A 23008-nucleotide genomic window follows, 5' to 3' on the forward strand; every position below is an offset into this window, starting at 1 on the left:
ATCTGTACTCTAATATTCTTACAATAAAAAGCATACCATTCTATTCCTTATGTTCTCCTGGGCCCCTCTGTGCTGTTTCTGCCACTCTCTGCTGCAATCCTGGCTTGTAATTAACAGTTTTAGGCAGTGTTTACAAACAAAAGACATGGCTTCTAACCAGAGTATTATAGGCTGAGAACAGCTATCTGGTGTGACTCATGCAGAGCTTGGAGAGGGTGTGTAAAACTTCTGCCAATGACAACCAGTGCTGCACATTCCACACATTCCAGCCTGAGCCCGACAGAGCCAAGAAGATAAGATATATTACAGAGACAGTGCAAGTAGAAAAGGCTGCAGTAAGACAGACCACATTAGAACAGGCATAGGAACTTATAGGACAGAAGAAATAAGGCTCAAAATTTTGTTACAGAGTCTCTTTAAAGCCCAAGAAGGCAACTAGAAATTACCTCCTAGAACTCCTCCGATTGAAAATGCGTTGTGTAGCACCGTTTTGCAGCGAGTGTGCGCCTATCCATACAGGCTTACAGCATTTATTGCCTGGCTCCTTCCCTGTAAATAAATTGGCAGTTTTTTCTGAAACGGCTGCATTAAATATGAAAGCTGGTGGTTATTAAGTCTCCTATTCACCTTTATTAAAAATACAAGCGCTACAAAGTGATATTCACATTATGAGTTTTTATGTTGTTAGTCCTGTTTTGACAGCCAAGTAGGTAATAATTTGCACATTATATTCAGTTGTATTCTCTGTCTCCTCATCCTTAATTCAGACATTCTAATGACCTGATTAGCGTTTCTGGTCTATACCAAATCATACAGAGAATCATGTGATCAGTTGGATCAGGTGACACATTTGTAAGTCTCTGATTTGCTGGTAACAGTGATATGTTCTTCCCGTTACCTGCGTAGCTCAAAGTGAACCAGAGGTGAAAATGAACAATTGTCTCTATCCTCTTACTCCTAAAAATGACTTCTTCTTTTTTATGTCCCTCAGTTTTATTTTATGTTTAAAAACTTAAAAAGTAGATTTAATGTTTTATTGTCTCTGCGCAATAAGTTTTTCAAGTGTCCCAGAGCTAAAATATATGAACTATTGACCTTTTTTTAGTCTATCCCCTGCACTCAGAAGCTGTTCTCTGCCTGGAAAGCATTTTATGGCAGTAATTCCTCATCTGTGAGGGTCATGCTGTAGACCAGCTAAGTCTTAACTGAAGAGAAACTGTCATTTGCAGACCGGAATGTTTAACTCTCTTAGCCAAAAAAAGAAGAAAAGGAACACCGTAATTTGTAGGCTTAGCACTGTATGTCTATCTCATCATGTCACATGGCACCTTGGGTACACTTTAAAGGAGGCTGCCATATATTTTTTAGCCATAGCCCCTGAACAAGCATGCAGCAGATCAGGTGTTTCTGGCTATATTGTCAGATCTGACAGATTAGCTGCATGCTTGTTTCTGGTGGGTTATTCAGACACTACTGCAGCCAAATGGATCAGCAGGGCAGCCAGGAAACTGGTATTGTTTAACAGGAATTAAATATAGCAGCATCCATAGCTCTCTTGTTACAGGTGTCCTTTAAGGAAGAAGTGATCATATCAAATCAGAGACTTAGAAACCCATCACATGATCTGAATGATTATATGCAGCTCTGAAATCTGCTACAGATGTGCAGCTCTGGTCCTGAATTGAAGGTGCGCTCTTAAAGGGGGATGAAACTGGAAATTTAAAACACTTGAGTGTTTTAAACCCGAAATATATACAGTTACCGGTGTCCATGCAGTGACAGTACAGTATACTGGATGCAGGCACCAAATGACAGGAAGCACTCTTCGGGTTATAGCTCACTCCCCCCCCCCCCGTAGTGACGCGTTGCCGTGAGTTATAGTTCACTCCTCCCCATCTCCTCCCTCTTAGTGACGCGTTGCCGTGAGTTATAGCTCACTCCTCCCCGTCTCCTCTCTCGTAGTGACACTCTGCCATGGGTTATAGTTCACTCCTTCCCGTCTCCTCCCTCGTAGTGATGTGTTGCCGTGGGTTATAGCTCACTCCTCCCCACCTCTTAGTGACGCGTTGCCATGGGTTATAGCTCACTCCTCCCCGTCTCCTCCCTTGTAGTGACACGTTGCCATGGGTTATAGCTCACTCCTCCCTGTCTCCTCCGATGTATTGACGCATTGCGGTGGGTTATAGCTCACTCCTCCCCGTCTCCTCCCTTGTAGTGACACGTTGCCATGGGTTATAGCTCACTCCTCCCTGTCTCCTCCGATGTATTGACGCATTGCGGTGGGTTATAGCTCACTCCTTCCCGTCTCCTTCCTCGTAGTTATGCGTTGCCGTGGGTTATAGCTTACTCTTCCCCGTCTCCTCCCTCGTAGTGACGCGTTGCCGTGGGTTATACCCAGTCTCCTCCCTTGTAATGACGCGTTGCCGTGGGTTATAGGTCACTCATCCCCGTCTCCTCCCTCGTAGTGAGGCATTGCCGTGGCTTTCCACTGGCCCAATGCCCCTGACGTCACAGTGACTGACAATGCTATCGGGCCAGTGGAAAGGCACACAATTCATGTCCATATCCAAATGATGCGTCAGCCATTGCCAGGTAATAAGGATGTTGGACATAAGTATATTGTCAGCAATCCACAGTATGCAGTTATACTGGAAAGCATATACAGCACAAACACCCTTCCTTGTACTCTATGGCAAAGCCCTGCTCTATAAGGGGATGGGAATCCCTGCATGTGATATGCAGAGCTAAATGGACCCCTCCACACAGCTTAATTTGTCTGCATTGCCGATTCTCATTGATTAAGGAATATTTTCTGAAACGCCGTTTGGACTGTTGCTTCTCGTTTTGCTTTGATCGCTGGACACTACAGCTCATGCTTTTAGCTTTGCATATCACATGCAGGTTCTAAAGAACAGCAAAAAATTGTCAGCGCTCCTAATCGGGCTGCAACTGAAATGAAACCAACAGAAGTGTGCAGCGCCCCCTAGGGACTCAAATACACACCTTGCATACAAATCAGATGCAAAACTATGCACTAAACCCTAATCTAGATAAATTGAAAGCAAACCGATACACATGAATGCAGCTAGCCATAAGTAGACTTACATTTTTGTACAGCAGGAGATATTGGCAGCGCTTTCAAATACAGGCTGCACCCGGGATGACCAGCTGCATAGATGTGCAGAGCCCAATACACAGGCAGATTACACAACTTGCATTCAAAACAGATGCAGCAAATGGAAGACGTTGGCTTCCAAAACAGCTTGCACACTATATGACATGCAGGTATTCCCATCCCTATATAGGACAGGGCTTTGCCACAGAGTACAAAGGTTGTCTATGCATGATATGCTTTCCCCTATAACTGCATACTGTTGATTGCTGGCAATATACTTATGTCTTACATCCTTGTTACCTCGGGTTTTGCACTTGGTCTTTGTATGTATCCTGTGTATTTGTACATATCCGTATCAGCCTCTTGGCTGCAATTGTTTATTGCTCTGCACCTTTTTCAATCTACTTTCTTAACTGCATTGAAACACATGGTGTGTGTCTTTATATGTATTTAGCACGATACGGTAGACATATTTCTGTTTCCCGGTGTCACTCGTTTTGTGTCTTCCCGCAGATGGTGACTCTCTTCCAGATGTGGATCGTCCCCGTCTATTTCACAGTGAAGCTGCACTGGTGGCGGTTCCTGGGGATCTGGGTCCTCTTCTCTCTGGTCACCGCCTTCATCACCTACAGGGCCACCCGCAAGCCCCTGGTGCAGACCACCCCCAGGTGAGGAGCGGCTGCTGCTAGCCTGACGCCGGGCTGCACTAAAGTGCTCAGATAGGGGGAGCATTCATTTTACTCAGATATGAAATAACACAATCTCATCTGCCGGCCACCAGAGTGTGCTGGGGAGCAATGTTTCCTGGTCCTTCCCCTGACCTCTGTTGTGTTTCCTGGTCCTTCCCCTGACCTCTGTTGTGTTTCCTGGTCCTTCCCCTGACCTCTGTTGTGTTTCCTGGTCCTTCCCCTGACCTCTGTTGTGTTTATTGTCCTTCCCCTGACCTCTGTTGTGTTTCCTGTCCTTCCCCTGACCTCTGTTGTGTTTCCTGTCCTTCCCCTGACCTCTGTTGTGTTTCCTGTCCTTCCCCTGACCTCTGTTGTGTTTATTGTCCTTCCCCTGACCTCTGTTGTGTTTCCTGTCCTTGCCCTGACCTCTGTTGTGTTTCCTGGTCCTTCCCCTGACCTCTGTTGTGTTTATTGTCCTTCCCCTGACCTCTGTTGTGTTTCCTGTCCTTCCCGTGACCGCTGTTGTGTTTCCTGTCCTTCCCCTGACCTCTACTGTATTTCCCATCCTGGCAGGACTCTGGTGAATGGCACCATGTTATGTCACCTGTAGCTCCTCCTCTTTAACATGGACAGACATAAACCAGTCATGTGACTGTCTGAGTAACGTTATTGATGTGCAGAGGCAGATACAAGCACTTTGAACTCCTCATTTTTTTTTATGTAAGCTTGACTCCAGGAAAATCAGAATTCACTCTTTTCTTTCTTGTTGTCTCTGCAGACTTGTATATAAATGGTTCCTCCTCCTGTATAAGATGAGTTACGCCACCGGCATTGTGGGATATATCGCGGTTATGTTCACCTTGTTTGGGCTGAACTTCCTCTTCAGGTAGGTGTGTCACCTGTTCACTATCCTGTGCTTGGGGGCTTCTTGAGAAGGGTGGGTATGCAGCTTCAGTGTTCTCCCCAGGCTGTTTAAGAGAGGGATGAGAGAATGCACAATTCTGCTTACAGCATAGGAGGAGGTGAGCCGATGACAGCCGGGTGGAGCACCCGGCTAGTTTTGATGAGCACCCGGCTGTCATTGGCTCACCTCCTCCTCTGTTGTAAGGAGAGTTGTGCAGAGAAGCACCGGCCCTGCATTCTCTCATCTCGCCCCACCCGGCTACTTTTTCATGCCAACCGGCTGGGAAAAAATTTCTGGGGAGAACACTGAGCTATATCTTTAAATGCTTCTTTAATTCATGCTAATTCACAGGCTCGTTTCTAGACCAGAATCAGGGTTACATCCAGACCAGGCATGAAGGACATCCGAGCTGTAGGGGGAGATATTAGATTTAAGGGGCCCATACACTTACACGATTTCCCGCCGATAGACAGCAGATTCAATCACTGTGATTGAATCTGCTGTGAAATCGATGCGCAGACGCTGACGAACTACCATTTTCCGTCTGAAATCGATCAATCCGTCGATCTGTCCGCACAGAAGATTTTGCTCGATCGCCGGCGGCTCGGGAGTGCGTCGATAGCGGCATTTCAAATGCCCGACGCTAGCGGCAATACATTACCTGTACCACCAGGGCGTGTCCCCGTTGTCCCTTCTCCACGCTGGGCTCCGGCTGGCTGCATTTACTTCCTGTCGGGGGAAGTTTAAACAGTAGAGCGCCTTCTACTGTTTAAACTTCTCCCGACAGGAAGTAAATTGAAACCAGAGCAGAGAAGAGACAGCGGAGACTGAGGGACTTGCGCCGGCGCGCCTCTTTCGAGCGCATTTCTGTGGCTGGGAGTGTTCTGCTTGCGCAGTTCACCGAGCCTGACACTGCACTAGTGCAGAATGCCACAGGAGCACAATTGAGAGAGGGATTCGAGGACCGCATGCACAGTAGCCTGCGACCACAACTGTGCTCGGGGGTCTTTCGTGGGGGACGGCGGCACCCTGGAGAACTGCGGCGAGAGACCTTATAGACTGCTAGGAGCTGGAAGAAGCCCAAGGGAAGTAAATGCAATCTTTACATAGAAAACTGAGGAAGGTGGAGAGATGGGTCAATAAATTAATACATTTCACTATTGCTTTTCCCAACCTTCCACTCGCACTAACCTACCCCCTACCTACGCCTAACACTAACCTTCCTACGGCTATCAGTAGCACTACCAATGTAGGGTCCGGTCACATAATTGCCAAACCCTATGAGCCGTTACCATCTGTGCAGCTATCTCTGGAGCCATTTCCCCTAAGTCGTTATCTCCGCATTCATTTGTGGTGCCCGACGATTCGTCTACATCCGGCAACCAGACTGCCCACTGGGCCCTACTATAGCTGCAGTTAACATTGCAGTCTATAGTAGCGCTATAATTTCCAAGTGGGGAGTCCCAGTGTGCCGTTTCGCCCTGTAGTATCTGGCTGGGTGTGATTGGTTGAATCGTTTTCCTGATCCGGGGTGTGGCCCTCAGTCCGGTTTATAAGCATGTCATGGAATTGTTTGTCATTTTATGATTGTAGACCAGAGGTGCCCACACTTTTTTTCAGCTTGTGATCTACTTTAAAAAATTAGCAAGTCAAAATGATCTACCTATGTGCAATCTTAGGAGCACAGCTTTATATACAGAATGGAAAAGGTAGTGGGGTCGGGATCTACCATGAAGTCCTATGTGATCTACCTAATGGGCACCCCTGTTGTAGACTATTGCTGTGTGTTTCCTTATATACTTTCATTTCCAGCTACAAGAGGAAGCTGAAGGCTGATTTTGCTCATGGATCGCTATATAGCTGTTGTACCTCCTGATATGAATATGTATCCCTATAACAAGCAATGACATTACCTCTACCTCTCCTCTGGTCTCCGCAGGATAAAGCCGGAGGACGCCATGGACTTCGGCATCTCCCTCCTGTTTTACGGCCTCTATTACGGGGTGCTGGGTAGAGACTTTGCAGAGATGTGTGCAGATTACATGGCCTCCACTATAGGTGTAAGTATGGAGGGATTACCCATAATTCAGCAGGCTAGCGCACTGTGACCTCATCTATCACTGGCACTGTGTGACCACACTAGATAGTGGGATGATGAAACTAATAACTACAGTGCAAAATAATTGCCACCGCTAACATCCAGTGACATTAATATCCTACTACACAGCTTATCAGGAGTCTGGAACCCCCTTGTAATGTAAAGGCAAAAAAAAAGATACCTATGGACAGGGAAGAGTCTGGACTTTCCTGTGGAGAGGGGCGGCTCTGAATCCTATAGAGCCTTCCCTGTCCTCTCTTGTTCCCCTCCTTCCAGCGCCGTCACCTCCACTGTGTGTACTCAGCCAATTGGTTGAAACACGTCTGGGAGCCCTCGGAAGGCTTCAGAAGCACTCGTGTCCCCATGTGCTTCTGAAAATAGGCAGCTCCGTACTGCGCACGGGGGACCAAGTTTGCGCATGCGCAGTTCAAAGCCACCTGTCTTCAGCAGCACTTGGACACGAGTGCTTCTGAAGCCTTCCAAGGTGGAAAATTAAACTGGTTAAGGCACTGGATCAAGGGGTACAAGAGAGGTCAGGGGGACACTCTATCAGATCCAGAGCCCTCCCTGCCCATAGGGAAGTATCTAACCTTTTCTTTTGGCCTTTACATTTACTTTAACGTTTCTGAGACATACAGGTAGTCCTCGGTTAATGAACGAGATAGGGACTGTAGGTTCATTCTTAACCTGAATCTGTTCTTAAGTCGGAACACTGTGCCATGTCTGTCCCCTGTACCTTCTCTGAGCCCCCCTGTGCCTCCAGTGTGCCCCTCTTTGTCACCTCTGTCCCCTGTACCTCCTCTGTGCCCCCCTGTGCCTCCAGTGTGCCCCTCTTTGTCACCTCTGTCCCCTGTACCTCCTCTGTGCCCCCCTGTGCCTCCAGTGTCCCCCTCTGTGTCACCTCTGCCCTCTGTACCTGCTTATACAAGTTTAAAAGCCATTTTTTCTTAGAATTTTTTTAAAATCGATTTTCTCAAAAACTACAAGTCCAATTTGAAAAGAGAAATTTTGACTTGTTCCCATGGAAATGGAGAATCCATGCCATTCGTATCGGTGGGTCGTTCGTAAGTCGTGGACTACCTGCCTGTGCTGTGTAGGCTGTATCTGTGTTTATTTGTACAGGATTCTGGGAGCACACTTATCTGTGCAGGAAATCCACGTGTTTTCTGCTGTGTGCATTTCTGTAATTTTCTCTGCATTTTGCATCTTTGGTTCTGCATTTTTGTATTTGTTTGCTTTTCACCCTTGCGTTTTGCATTTTTTTTTAATGGCCTCTCTATTTCAATGGAGAAAAATAGTGTCCTATTTATTTTTTGTGTGTACAGTATGCGGAAAGATCGTACACGCTGCATATTTTTTAAAAAGTTACATTACAAGCCGCAGATGGCAGAGTTTTGCAGTGCGGGCCGTAGACCTTCATTATGTTTGATATTGCGGCCTGTGCAGGAAATCCATGCAATTTAAACTAGTACCCTCCCTGCCTTATATAGAAGCTGATTATAGGTAAAATAGATGTGCTATGATGAGTATGATAAGGAACGATATGTACTTGTACAGATATTTGTACAACATGCAATACTTAGATTGCTGGCACCCTGAACTGCTGGCAATGCTTCGTAGAGAAATAGTCGGACACCCACATTTGTATATACTGAGGAAGGGGTTCCCAGGGAAGTTGCCCAGACACCGTGCAGACATGAGATTGGTGTAGCCACCACAGTAAAGAGAACCTGAACTGAAAATAAAAAGTCAAAATAACCATACACAAGTCATACTTACCTCCTGTGTAGTCTGCTTATCAATCTCTTTCTCCTCTCCTGCGTCCGATTTATCCACTGTGATCAATGGATTTCTCCATCCTCCATCTTGAAAATGGCCATTACCCCATAACAGCTTCCTGGTCAGCACACTGTTAAACTGTAATATCGCCCACTTGAGCCATAGGGAAACATGGACATGGCCTTGCACATTCAGTTGTAACTGACAGCTGCTGATATATAACTGACAGCAACTGGTATATTTCAGTTCTGACAAAATATTGTCAGTACTGGAAGGGATCACTGTAAGAAGATAATGGTGAGCTTCTATGAGGAACTGACGGGGAGGTTACTATGTAATATTCATTTGCAGCTACGTCGTGTTTATTTTAAATAATTTTCCTCGCTTCAGGTTCCCTTTAAGCGGCTGTATTTTGTTTTTTCTGTGAGAACTAGGCTAGGGGACCCAAAGCCAGATCACAATGATTATATTTATGGGGCGAGCTGTAGCCGGGACACAGTGTCTGGAACAATGATGGGCAGCTGGATGTATAACATACAGACCTCCGGAGACGTCAGGAACAGCACTAGAGGAACGCTGTATCTCACGACATTACCACCGTGCAGTAGCACGGAGATGCTTGTACACAAGTGGCTCCGGATCACTGCACATGCACGGGCGTGCTCACGTGGCTACTGCGCGGCCGCGCTGATGGGAGAGGAGCCGCGTGGCCCCGATATGATTGCCGACCATGGCTTGTCACCAATCATTCGAGGGGCCATGCTCAGCGACGGGGGACATCAGAGCAGGAAGGTACCTCTCTTTAGGTAAGCACCTTATTTTGTACCAGAGATTCAGCTTGGGTACACTTTAAAAAACTGCTACAGGACTAAGTGCAAACTTACTTGGCTAAATAAAATTGATTCTGCTTTGTGACGAGAGGTGGCCAATCAGATACAAGTTAATTCCCGTTTGCATGCAAATTGTATGCAGGTTGGAACTGGGGCAGTCAGATACATGTCCTGCCATTCTAAATTGGCCCAATTCCAAGCTGTGTACAAATTGCATTCAGTTTGTATGCAAAAAGTTATTTGCATCTCCATAACCACCTTTCATTGTATTCAGTGAAGCGTCAGTTCCTGTTGTTACCACTGGATGGCAGCAGAGGACAGATGTGGCTGTAGCTGTATGTTGGTGCTGGCAGCTTATTGACCATTCAGTATCTGCCACAGCGTTTAATCTATACCGGCGATCTGCAAACTTGGCTCTCCGGCTGTTAAAGCGGTATTGTCACCATAAAAATCAAATTTCAACAGCAACTGTGTATTAAAGTGATAAAGATGCTAATCCTGCATTCAAAACTTGCAAAACGTTTTCTGCTGTTATGATTTGGAGTTATCACATACGTAAGGAGCACTGGCCCTTTAGTAGTCAGTGCCAAACAGTTGCATGCTGGGGGGTTCTTTTTATCTATAATATATTCTTCCTCTTCCATTTATTTCCCTGCCTAGTCTATCTGAAACACGATCCCCTGCTCACTTGTGTTTACAAGCAAGGCTGAGGTGACTCAGCGATTGGAGGCTAAGACAGTGCAGTTCCTAGTATAGACCTCAGTGGTAGTGTCTGGAGACTCTGGGAGGAGGGCAGCTAATGAATACACAATGAGCAAGAGAAGGGAGGGGGGAAAACTAGAGTCAGGGAGGATATGATGTCAGCATTTGCTTGGCAAGATGGCCACTGCCTAGAATTGGATTTTCTGCTTTTCCTTTATAAAATTCACAGAAATCATTATGTGGATAGCACAATACATCTGTTATGTAAGTAGAAGTAGTATTTATCTACTTATGTATGTGTTTTTTATTTCTAGGTTAGCATGGCTGTCGCTTGTTCTTTAAGGAACTACAAGTCCCACAATGCATTGCAGGAGTCTGACAGCCACAGTCATGATTCATAAAGGCAAATGCATTGTGGGACTTGCAGTTCCTTAACAGCTGGAGAGCCAAGTTTGCAGATCACTGATCTATACTATTGCATTGCATGGCAGCCTCCATAGCCCTCTCACTTTTTTAACCACCTCTTGGGGCCCTTTCCCACTACCAGCGCTTTGTGATCCAGTTGCGATCGCTTGCAGAGCCCAGAGCGCGAGGTGCAGTGAGACTAATGGAAACCACGGGGACCGTTTTCATTTGTGTAATCCGCTTGCGGTGCGATTCTCTCCCAAGTATAATCAGGCTGCATATTCCGAGCGATTGAGCCCATATACTGAGTCGGAGCGCAGGAAATCTGCATAGCAGGCGCACCACTGTGCGATTTATCTATGGTTCGGCAATTCAAAATGTATTTTTCCCAACGTAAATAACGAACGCACCAGAATTGCGCTGTACAGCCACTGGATTGCAGCGGAATCATAGTAGTGGAAACCAGAAAGTTTCTTAGTGGGAAAGAACCCTAAAGGTGGCCATACATGGTACAATGTTTCATTTTTTTCTTTGATTAATTTAGTTTGATTATTCCGTTAGATCGAATATAAAGATTTTTCCAGCATGTACGATCAGAAAAAACAGGATAATCGTTCGAATTTCTTGATCGGAAAAAAAAAAATATTTCAACTTTCATTCGATTCAATCATTTAGATTGAATAAACGGGAAAATTGAACGTTTTTATTGTACCGTGTATGGGCACCATCAAGGTGACCCTACATCAGGCGACTTGGCCAATTGACCATGCGACGTGATTTTTATAATCGGAATCGGATGAAAATCGCTGCTGCCGAGTGCACGCCCGACTGACAGTGTGACCAATTTTGAGCCGAAATTAAATATATATATTGGTCAGACATGCTGCAGATTGCTGGACCGAGTTGCTGGATCGGGTGCGCGGCGATATTGGGACGAGCGAGAAAACCCCTGGCACTGTTCCCTAATGTATAAATGCACAGAGATTTATACATTACCTGTCCTGTATGGCGGGGCTCGTCCGTCTTCTGAATCCACCACCCTTCTGTTAGGGAGGTAGTAGACGCGGCGGGCTCGGCCGATTCCTGGCCCGGGCACAGCGGAAGTCGGCCTGAGGTGTATGGACAGCTGACAGATCTCTCTCTCATCAGATTGGATCACAGAGAGATTTGTCTCTTGGTCTATCTGCCCATCATCACTAGATGACTTAAAGGAAACCGAAATCAAATTGAAAAAAAAGTTTCACTTACCTGGGGCTCCACCAGCCCCCTTCAGACATCCTGTGCCCGGGCCATCCTGGAATGATTCCCCCCCCCCCTTTGGTTTCTAACGACTGACCACGTTGGCATTATCAAAAGCATCCTGCGTGGGCGCAATAAGACATTTCTGAGTGCTGCGTATCTTTATGAGCAGAGAGGAATTTTTGAGTTCAGGTCTGCTTTAAAGGTAACCTTAAGCCCCCCAAAAAATGAGTTTTACTCACCTGGGGCTTCCAATAGCCCCCTGCAGCTGTCCGGTGCCCTTGCAGCCTCGCTCCGATCCTCGTGTCCCCGCCGGCGACCACTTCCGGTGTCGCCATCAGGACCCGACAGGCTGGGAACGCGAGTGATTCTTTGCGTTCCCAGCCACAATAGCTCCCCCTATGCTGCTATAGCAGCATAGGGGGAGCTATTGTGGCTGGGAACGCTAAGAATCGCGTCCCCAGCCTGTCTGGTCCTGACGGCGGCACCGGAAGTGGTCGCCGGCGGGGACATGAGGATCGGAGGGACACGGCGAGGGCACCGGACAGCTACAGGGGGCTATTGGAAGCCCCAGGTGAGTAAGACTCATTTTTTGGGGGGCTTAAGGTTACCAATTGTGACCAATGAAGCATCAGTTCCTTTTGTTACCACTAGATGGCAGTGGGTGACAGTTATTATTATTATTATTCTTATTTATTAGATTTATATAGCGCCAACATATTACGCAGCACTGTATAATAAATAGGATTACAGACAATAACAGGGCTGACAGAACAATATAGGTAATAGACAATAAATACAACAATACAGGTAATGAGCAATAAGATACACAACACAATGCAGATAGTAATGCAATGCCAGATCATACACTGGAGTGGTAGTGGTAACAATTACCAGTTCCAAATTCTGGGTAAAGCGCGCACCGTCATGTATGATACACAAGGGGAGAGGGCCCTGCCAAAGGCTTACAATCTAGAGGGGCTGGTGTGACACAAAAGGAGGGGGTGCATCAAGAAGTTATTGGCAGAAAGGATTAGGGTAGTGTTGAGTTGATGTAGGCCAGTTGTGGATGTAGCTGTCAGTGCAGGCTGTATATTGACTTTTGTAAATCAGCACATGTTGCACCAGCAGGCTGACCCCGCAGGGGACGCACAAACAAACGTGCAGAAACATCATCCTTCAATCAATGTCATTGTTTGTGAAACCGAGCCAGATAAACAGCTGCAGGTCAACAGCGTCAGGAAACCGTCCCGATTCTTAGAAATAGAAACAGAAAGTGTTAGTATGATACCAATAATCATAATCAGCTGACAGATTCTATGAAAGCTTACGCTGTGAACAGTGTGTTCTGTGTCAGTGGCAACCAGTTATAAACAGGATATAGCGCAATGTTACATAGAAGCCCACCCACACACCTGATATAACTACACACACCTGATATAACCACCCATACACCTGATATAACCACACACACACACACACACACACCTGATATAACTACACACACACACACACACACACACCTGATATAACTACACACACACACACACACACCCCTGATATAACTACACACACACACACCTGATATAACTACACATACACACCCCTGATATAACTACACACACACACACCCCTGATATAACTACACATACACACCCCTGATATAACTATACACACACACACCCCTGATATAACTACACACACACACCCCTGATATAACTACACACACACACACCCCTGATATAACTACACACACACACACACCTGATATAACTACACACATACACACCCCTGATATAACTACACACACACACACACCTGATATAACTACACACATACACACCCCTGATATAACTACACATACACACACCCCTGATATAACTACACATACACACCCCTGATATAACTATACACACACACACCCCTGATATAACTACACACACACACACCTGATATAACTACACACACACACACCTGATATAACTACACACACACACACCTGATATAACTACACACACACACACACACACACACCTGATATAACTACACACACACACACACCTGATATAACTACACACACACACCCCTGATATAACTACACACACACACCCCTGATATAACTACACACACACACACACACCTGATATAACTACACACACACACACACACACCTGATATAACTACACACACACACACACACCTGATATAACTACACACACACACACCCCTGATATAACTACACACACACACCCCTGATATAACTACACACACACACACACACACACCTGATATAACTACACACACACACACCTGATATAACTACACACACACACACACACACACCTGATATAACTACACACACACACACACCTGATATAACTACACACACACACACCTGATATAACTACACACACACACCCCTGATATAACTACACACACACACACACACCTGATATAACTACACACACACACACCTGATATAACTACACACACACACACCTGATATAACTACACACACACACACCTGATATAACTACACACACACACACACCTGATATAACTACACACACACACACACCTGATATAACTACACACACACACACACCTGATATAACTACACACACACACACACCTGATATAACTACACACACACACACCTGATATAACTACACACACACACACACACACACACCCCTGATATAACTACACACACACACACACACCTGATATAACTACACACACACACACACACACCCCTGATATAACTACACACACACACACACACCCCTGATATAACTACACACACACACACACCTGATATAACTACACACACACACCCCTGATATAACTACACACACACACATTCCTGATATAACTACACACACACACATTCCTGATATCAGTTTCAGATAATCCTTCAATGCTGCTTTTCTTTTCATACCTCTTGCTGAAACATGCAGGTAGATGTACCACACCTGGTAAAAGGGAACACTGGTGCAGGATCCTTAGACAAACAGCCAATTCAGTAACAAAGGAAGGGTCCACACACAGACTTGCAGGAACTATTAACGATTTATTGTAACAATATATATAGTTTGGGGGCCAATGAGGCCCTCTTTTTTTTATTCTGCCCTATGCCTTGACAAAGAGGACCTCACTGGCCCCAAAACAATCATTGGTCGTATAGTCAGATATCTTTGTGTGTATTTCATGTTTCTCATATGTAGCTATAATGTAACTAGCTAAGTAAGTAATTAGCAGCCTGTTTATTTAGTTACATTATAGTTACATGTGAGAAGCAACAGCATAGCTCTGGAGTGTGCGAGTCCTGATAAATCAGCTGAGGCAGAGAGAGATGGAAGGCTGCTAGCAGTTAGCAGGGAACAGCCAGCCCGTTGCAGCAGCATCAGGAACAGCTGATTTACTGACGCAGATCAGCTGTGTTGAAGAGTAGAATTGGTGTTAGGAGCTTTTTTTTTTTTTAACACAAGCTCTATGGTGAAATTTATGCTGTCCATATGATGGTGGGGATAATGGAACAGCATACTTGTCGCCATAGTGCCCCTTTAAAGTAAACCAGAACTGTGAAAAAAAGAATTGACACTCACCCGCTGCTTCCTCCAGCAGCATAAATCCGTCCACGCCATCCTCCCGCGATCTGCCGTTCAGCCGTTATCAGCACCGGTAGCTGGCTCAGTCGGGTCTACTGCGCATGCGCGGGAGGTCCATGCGTGCGCATAAGATTCAGACTGAGGCGACTGAGCCAGTTACCGGGGCTGATCAGGGCTGAACGGCAAGCTGCGGGAGGACAACGTGGGACTCAGATGGGTTTATGCTGCTGGAGGAAGCCGTGGTTGAGTGTCAATTCTTTTTTCCACAGCCGTGGTACACTTTTTACGTTGTTGGAGATTATGGACCTAAGACATTTTAATGACTGTACTGGAGTAACTGTTTATCCGTTTATGATTGGGGGAGGTGGTGGTGCTGGTGGGGGGGGGAGTTCTTGTAAAGTCTATCATCTCCATAGTCTAGGAGTTTTAAGTGTGTGAATACCTGAAATCTCCAATACAACTTGTTGCCACTACAGCCCTTGTTGTCTGTCTGTGTCTCTTCTTCCTCTGTTAGCGTGGACTTGACCGCTGTTTGTGTTTTCAGTTTTACAGTGCATCAGGCATGCCTACGAAGCACCTCTCGGACAGCGTGTGCGCGGTGTGCGGACAGCAGATCTTTGTGGACGTCAATGAAGAGGGAATCATTGAGAACACCTACCGGCTATCCTGCAACCATGTGTATCCTTACTAGCCGAGCCAGAGGTGCTTGCAGAAACTTGGCTGCCACCTGCTGGGGGGGAGGAGTCGGTACACAAACTGCTTGTCTGGCCAATCAGTCTGAGTCCTTCTCCATCCTGATATTTATGCACAGCGCATGAAAATGCTGAGTGACTGAAGACCAGACACACATGGTTTTGTAAGATGCGTACTTGATTGGCCAATATTACCACCTCCCTGTAGTATGACAGCTTACCTACACTATTTGTTCAAACTATTCCAAATCTAGTGGCCCTCTTACTACACAGATGTGGAAAAATTGGATGTGTGTACTCCGGGTATTTATAACTGGTACACACCATGCAATTCTCCGTCAGACGGCTTGAATCGATTATTTTCAACAGGTCTGATCGAATTTCTGACCACTTCTATACAAAATTGATCACAAAAACAATCATAAATCAGATTGGACCTGTTGGAAGTAATCAGTTCGACCCGTCTATCTGACAGGAAATTGCATGGTGTGTACCGGGCATTAGTTTTGTGTTGGCATTCACTGCCAGCTCCACCCCCACCTAATGAACCACCCAGCTCCTCCCCTTCCGATGCTTTTACCCCAGTGTTGCCAACATTGTCCCCTCCCACCAGGCCATGCATTTCTCAAGATGAAAGTAGTGGAGGGAGGCCAGCATTGGGTGGAGGGCGGCCTTTGAGCGTTGGTTAGAGGTGGCATTCCAGCATTTGGTGGAGGGTGGCCTTCCAGCATTGGGTGGAGGGTGGCCTTTCTGCGTTGGGTGGAGGGTGGCCTTTCTGCGTTGGGTGGAGGGTGGCCTTTCTGGGTGGAGGGTGGCCTTTCTGCGTTGGGTGGAGGGTGGCCTTTCTGCGTTGGGTGGAGGGTGGCCTTTCTGCGTTGGGTGGAGGGTGGCCTTTCTGCGTTGGGTGGAGGGTAGCCTTTCTGCGTTGGGTGGAGGGTGGCCTTTCTGCGTTGGGTGGAGGGTGGCCTTTCTGCGTTGGGTGGAGGGTGGCCTTTCTGCGTTGGGTGGAGGGTGGCCTTTCTGCGTTGGGTGGAGGGTGGCCTTTCTGCGTTGGGTGGAGGGTGGCCTTTCTGCGTTGGGTGGAGGGTGGCCTTTCTGCGTTGGGTGGAGGGTGGCCTTTCTGCGTTGGGTGGAGGGTGGCCTTTCTGCGTTGGGTGGAGGGTGGCCTTTCTGCGTTGGGTGGAGGGTGGCCTTTCTGCGTTGGGTGGAGGGTGGCCTTTCTGCGTTGGGTGGAGGGTGGCCTTTCTGCGTTGGGTGGAGGGTGGCCTTTCTGCGTTGGGTGGAGGGTGGCCTTTCTTTCTGCGTTGGGTGGAGGGTGGCCTTTCTTTCTGCGTTGGGTGGAGGGTGGCCTTTCTTTCTGCGTTGGGTGGAGGGTGGCCTTTCTTTCTGCGTTGGGTGGAGGGTGGCCTTTCTTTCTGCGTTGGGTGGAGGGTGGCCTTTCTGCGTTGGGTGGAGGGTGGCCTTTCTGCGTTGGGTGGAGGGTGGCCTTTCTGCGTTGGGTGGAGGGTGGCCTTTCTGCGTTGGGTGGAGGGTGGCGTTCCAGCATTTGGTGGAGGTGGTCTTTCAGCATTGGTTGGAGGTGGCCTTCCAGTTTTGGGTGGAGGTGGCCTTCTAGCGTTGGGTGGAGGTGGCCTTCTAGCGTTGGGTGGAGGTGGCCTTCTAGCGTTGGGTGGAGGTGGCCTTCTAGCGTTGGGTGGAGGTGGCCTTCTAGCGTTGGGTGAAGGTGACCTTCCAGCGTTGGGTGAAGGTAACCTTCCAGCGTTGGGTGAAGGTAACCTTCCAGCGTTGGGTGAAGGTAACCTTCCAGCGTTGGGTGAAGGTAACCTTCCAGCGTTGGGTGAAGGTAACCTTCCAGCGTTGGGTAAAGGTAACCTTCCAGCGTTGGGTGAAGGTAACCTTCCAGCGTTGGGTGAAGGTAACCTTCCAGCGTTGGGTGAAGGTAACCTTCCAGCGTTGGGTGAAGGTAACCTTCCAGCGTTGGGTAAAGGTAACCTTCCAGCGTTGGGTGAAGGTAACCTTCCAGCGTTGGGTGAAGGTAACCTTCCAGCGTTGGGTGAAGGTAACCTTCCAGCGTTGGGTGAAGGTGGCCTTCCAGCGTTGGGTGAAGGTGGCCTTCCAGCGTTGGGTGAAGGTGGCCTTCCAGCGTTGGGTGAAGGTGGCCTTCCAGCGTTGGGTGAAGGTGGCCTTCCAGCATTGGGTAGAGGTGGCCTTCTAGCATTTGGTGGTGCCCTTTTAGCGTTTGGGTTGGAGGTGGCTTTCCAACATTGTTTCTTCAGTAAACAGATTCCTGCAGATGTTTCCCTTAACCCGTTTCTTCCCCAGCTTCCACGAGTTCTGCATTCGAGGCTGGTGCATTGTGGGAAAGAAGCAGACATGTCCGTACTGCAAGGAGAAGGTGGATCTGAAGAGGATGTTCAGTAACCCGTATCCTTTTCCTGAAGAGTCCTGCTTTTGTAATGTCCTTCTCGCTTTCCCTTCTTTCAAGAGCTCAGGGCACTTGCAAGTTTAGGTTAGGAGCCCACATGCGATGGGTTCCTGCGCTCTGCATTCATTTTGGGTTTTTCCACCTGCGATTTTTTTTTTTTTTTTTTTTTTTTTTTTTTTTTTTTTTTCCCCAATTATTTTGGATTGTGGTGCAATGTTGTGTATTTGGAACCGTGACCATCGTGCATGAAAAAGCAACTGCTGTGCAATTTTTAAAATTGTGGCAAACAAAAAAAAAAAAAAAAGGAAAGGGAAAACTATAAGTGCGAAGAGAGGACAATGTCCAAAGTTCCAAACCGTACATAAGCAAATCGGCACAGGTCAAAGCAAATGCAGATAGTTTCAACCGTGCTGGTTACCTGGAGATGCCTCAATTGGATGTGCAATACAACACCAATCAAAAGAATAAAGGTGGCCATACATCTAGCAATGATGGGCAGATTCGACCAAGAGACAAATCTCTCTTTAATCAAATCTGATCAGAGAGAGATCGGTTGGCTGCCCATACAACACAGGCCGGTTCCCGATCAAATTTCAGCATGAACTCTCTCCCCATATGTTTATTGTCCCCCCCAGGTGCCCAAGGCAAGCGATACGTTACCTGTCCTTGGCTTCCGCTTGCTCCGGGCTCCTTCCGCTCTCCATACACGTGTGCCACAGATGATTGCCAAGTAGGTGCGCGTCTGTGACGTCACACATGCGCCCACTTTACTAGGCAACCACGTGTGGCGGGTACGTGTGTATGGAGAGCCGAAGGAACCCGGAGCAACCGGAAGCCAAGGACAGGTAACGTATCACTTGCACCGTGAGGGGGGGGGGGATTAAACGTTAGGGTGGACAGCGCCCGGGGGGCTTCGTTGCTCGTCCCGATATCACTCTCCGTTACTGCTGCATGTATTTCGGCTCGAAGCATGTCGCATTGTTGTTCGGGCATGCACTTGACGGCACCGATTTTCATCTTATGGGCGAATGGCCGCCAAGTCTCTTGATGTATGCCCACCTTAAGGCTTACTAGCCGCATACAGCCCACATTATACGATTTTAAGAGAAGCTTTGCATGTCCCAGATGGTCACGTAGATTCTCCTAACTCAAGGATATGATGTCATCCTCCCATCAACGTTAATGCAGTGTAGGAGGTATGTCATTAAAAAGCAGCAATACTGGGTGTAGACTGCTATATTGTAAAATATTTAGACCAGTTTACACCTAGTATTGCTGCTTGTTGTTTTTTATGATATACCACCTACACTACATTAACTTTGATGGGAGGATGACATCATATCCTTGAGTTTGGAGGATCTACATGACCATCCAGGGCATGCAAAGCTTATCTTACAACCTTATTCTTTGGGTGGCTGGATAGAGTAAATTTCTTTGGCTAAAAATGTTGTTAGTTTATGAACATTCTGAGAAACTGTAGCCCATAATTACAGTTTTCAGGAACTGTAGCCCATAATTACAGTTTTATGACTACTCATTACATTTTCTGAACCATCCACCAAAAGTCTGTTTTGTACGATATATGGGGGCTCATCCGGGATAATGTCCCATATATGCAAAAAAAGAGCTAACGCGTTAAAAATTGGTGGTAGGTGAATTTATTATTTGGCAATCGCCTTCAACCCTTTTGCACACTTTTCACTTCTCTGCCTAGCTCTAGTTTTTCTCTGGACATTTCACCCGTATTCCTCAGTGAAGTAATAACTGTAATTTACATATGACAAAAGGTCACGTAATACAGCCTTCTCCGGGGAGAAGAGCTTTTTCTCATAGTTTTATATAAAGCAGTGGTTGGCTAATTCTGAAGGCCTTAAAGGACATGTTTCCATAGACAGTAGTGGGAGACTTAAAAGAAACCTGTGGGAGGAAAAAGTGCCCCAAATAGGTACTCTTTCGGAGAGGATCCTCCTAAGGCTGTTCCAGCGCTGGCCCCTCCGCAAAACAGTCGGCAGAACAATCCAAGCCCGATCGGATCCTTGCTACTGCACAGGTGCAGTGTGGCCGCACTTCAGGGGCCCCTGTTCTTGAACGTGAAGGAAGACTGGAAAGTCTCTGGAGGATAAGAGGTAAGTATTTATCTTTCTGCAAACCTCACAGGTTTTCTTTAAGATAAGGTTTTCTTGTTATTGCCATAATTTGTTTTAACATATGTGAAATATAATTATTGGCCTAAAGGGACCCTGAGCAAAACCCGAACATGCCATCGGAGAACCGCGTGTGCGCTCACGGCAACACACCTGGAAGAGCAATGCATGCACAGTTACGCACAACTTCTGGCCAAGTCGTGCGGCTAACGGAGCCACTAGCAGAAGAACAGAGGGAGCCCAGTGGATGCCGGGGGACCTCATAGACTGCGGGGGCTGGAGGAAGCTCCACGTAAGTTCATTATGGAATTTTCGGCTTCTGCTCAGGGTCTCTCTAAAGTAACCTCAGCTCAACTGCTCGTATTTGTTAAGTGTGTGTTCTGTTATAATTCCTTAACTTGCTCTGTGTCCAGCTGGGAGAGACCTCATGTCATGTATGGACAGTTACTAGACTGGTTGCGTTACCTCGTGGCATGGCAGCCAGTGATTATTGGACTGGTGCAGGTTATTAACTACTGCCTAGGGCTGGAATGATTGCCCCCCGCCCTCTCCCCATCCCAAGAAGGTCCAGGCTCTCACACCATCAGAGGAGAGAGGAAACCGCTCAGTGAGCGTGCTCAGTCTCTGGGTTTCGGCCATCGGCATCTGGAGCTGTTTGGACTCCCTACAGTGTTAGCAGCAGCCTGCACTGGAGAATATCCTGTTGTATTATTTATTTATTACAACATGTCTATCAAATTTATTTTTTATTATTTGGCACTATAGGAATTCAAGAGTTTAGTTTTTATCTTTTAAGTGCTGAAAGTCTTAGAGCACCAACGAACCCAAGCTATTGTCCATTCCTCAAGTAGCCAAAGCCGGAGGCTGGATCTTTGTGGAGCACATTGCTTTCTCTACCATGAGAAAGTCTAGTCAACGGCCTCCCCCAAAACAGCGGCCACCCGTTCCCGCAAAAGGAGTCTTCTCACCCGTCTGTCCTTGGTGTTGGGTTTTTGCCGTTTATGTGTCTGTGGAATTTATACGCCGGTTGAGAGGGGCAAAAGCCTTCAAGGAAAGTACAACCACTTGCTGCTGCGTTGGGATTTATTTTCTTTTTTTTTCCTCCATGTTGCTTCCGTTCCGCCGAGTTTCACCAAGATATGTTCAGCTGGACATCGCCTAGTAGCGAAGAAACCATCGGCTTAACTTTTTAAACTTTTTTTTTTCTTTCCTTTAAGTCTGGACACTCCAAGGGGTCTGACGTGATTCCTTTTTATATCACTGTGTATACAGTGTAAATTCTGAATACATTGCTGGCACATCAGTCTCCCCTTTGTAGTAATGGACCCTGTGGATATTGGTACGTTGCAGAACACTCTACTTAATAAAACAAACATACTCCAGTCCGGGATGTTAACATGTGTCGAATGTCTTTTTTATGGTGGTAACAAAGTGAGATTATTGGGTGCACGGACCGTTCAGAAGCCTAACTCTGCCCAGGACTCTCTGTGGGTGAGGGGAATGTGGATAGGAACTGATTGGCTACTACAATGGGAATCGTGATTGCGGCCAATCGTCTATTTGTAGAGGGCAGCAAATAGTGGGTGTTTTTGTGCCGGCACTGGTAACTAAGTGTAATGAGGGGAAGGTTAATATTAGGTACTGATTAGGTACTGGGGGGGGGGGGAAGGTAGTGGTAGGCACTAGAAGCAGAGGATTCCTGTGACAATGGGGGCCGGGATAGTGCCCGACTCACTCAGTGGCATTGCTACATGTACGCCAGCATTGGGACCCAAGACTGGGCAGGAGGTCAGCTTGTTCTGTGATCACCAGAGACTTGCACTTAAAGGGAACCTCAACTGAGAAGGATGTGGATTTTTTCCCTTTTTAATAATACCAGTTGCCTGACTCTCCTGCTGATCCTGTGTTTCTAATACTTTTAGCTACAGCCCCTGAACAAGCATGCAGATCACGTGCTCTGACTGAAGTCAGACTGGATTAGCTGCATAACAGGTCTGTTATTCAGCCACTACTGCAGCCAAAAAGATCAGCAGGGCTGCCAAGCAACTGGTATTGTGTAAAAGGAAACATCCATATCCCTCTCAGTTTAGGTTCTCTTTAAACTTGTTGCCCAGGGCGCCCATCAGAACGTCACTATGGCCTCAAGATTTGTAGCCACCCTTCCGGTTTTTAGAATAACTTGTGTTTACATTTACACTGAGTGGCCAAAAAATGAGACACCCTCTAATAATGAGTTAGTCCACCTTTAGCGCTGGTCACAGCCGATATTCTTCTTGGCATGGACTTAACAAGATGCTTGTACCATTGCTGAGGAATGTTGGCCCCACTGTTGGGCTGGTTTACTTTCAAATAAGGGGTGTCTCTACTTTTTGGGCCATTTGTAGACATTTGCTTGC

At 46.9% G+C, this 23008-nt stretch overlaps 1 protein-coding gene across 1 annotated transcript in view; it reads left to right on the plus strand.

Moving 5' to 3' along the window:
* RNF121 (ring finger protein 121) overlaps nt 1-22008 on the plus strand; it is a 45132-nt gene extending 23124 nt beyond the window's left edge. The window contains exons 4-9 of the mRNA XM_068266540.1: nt 3629-3783; nt 4562-4669; nt 6627-6747; nt 15896-16029; nt 18366-18467; nt 21026-22008. Of these exons, the coding sequence (XP_068122641.1) occupies nt 3629-3783; nt 4562-4669; nt 6627-6747; nt 15896-16029; nt 18366-18467; nt 21026-21146 (741 nt within the window). The 3' untranslated portion in view covers nt 21147-22008. The remainder of the gene's footprint in view (nt 1-3628; nt 3784-4561; nt 4670-6626; nt 6748-15895; nt 16030-18365; nt 18468-21025) is intronic.
* The last annotated feature ends 1000 nt before the right edge of the window (nt 22009-23008 follow it).

The sequence above is a fragment of the Hyperolius riggenbachi genome, chromosome 2 (genome assembly GCF_040937935.1).
Source record: "Hyperolius riggenbachi isolate aHypRig1 chromosome 2, aHypRig1.pri, whole genome shotgun sequence".
Classification (NCBI taxonomy): Eukaryota; Metazoa; Chordata; class Amphibia; order Anura; family Hyperoliidae; genus Hyperolius; species Hyperolius riggenbachi.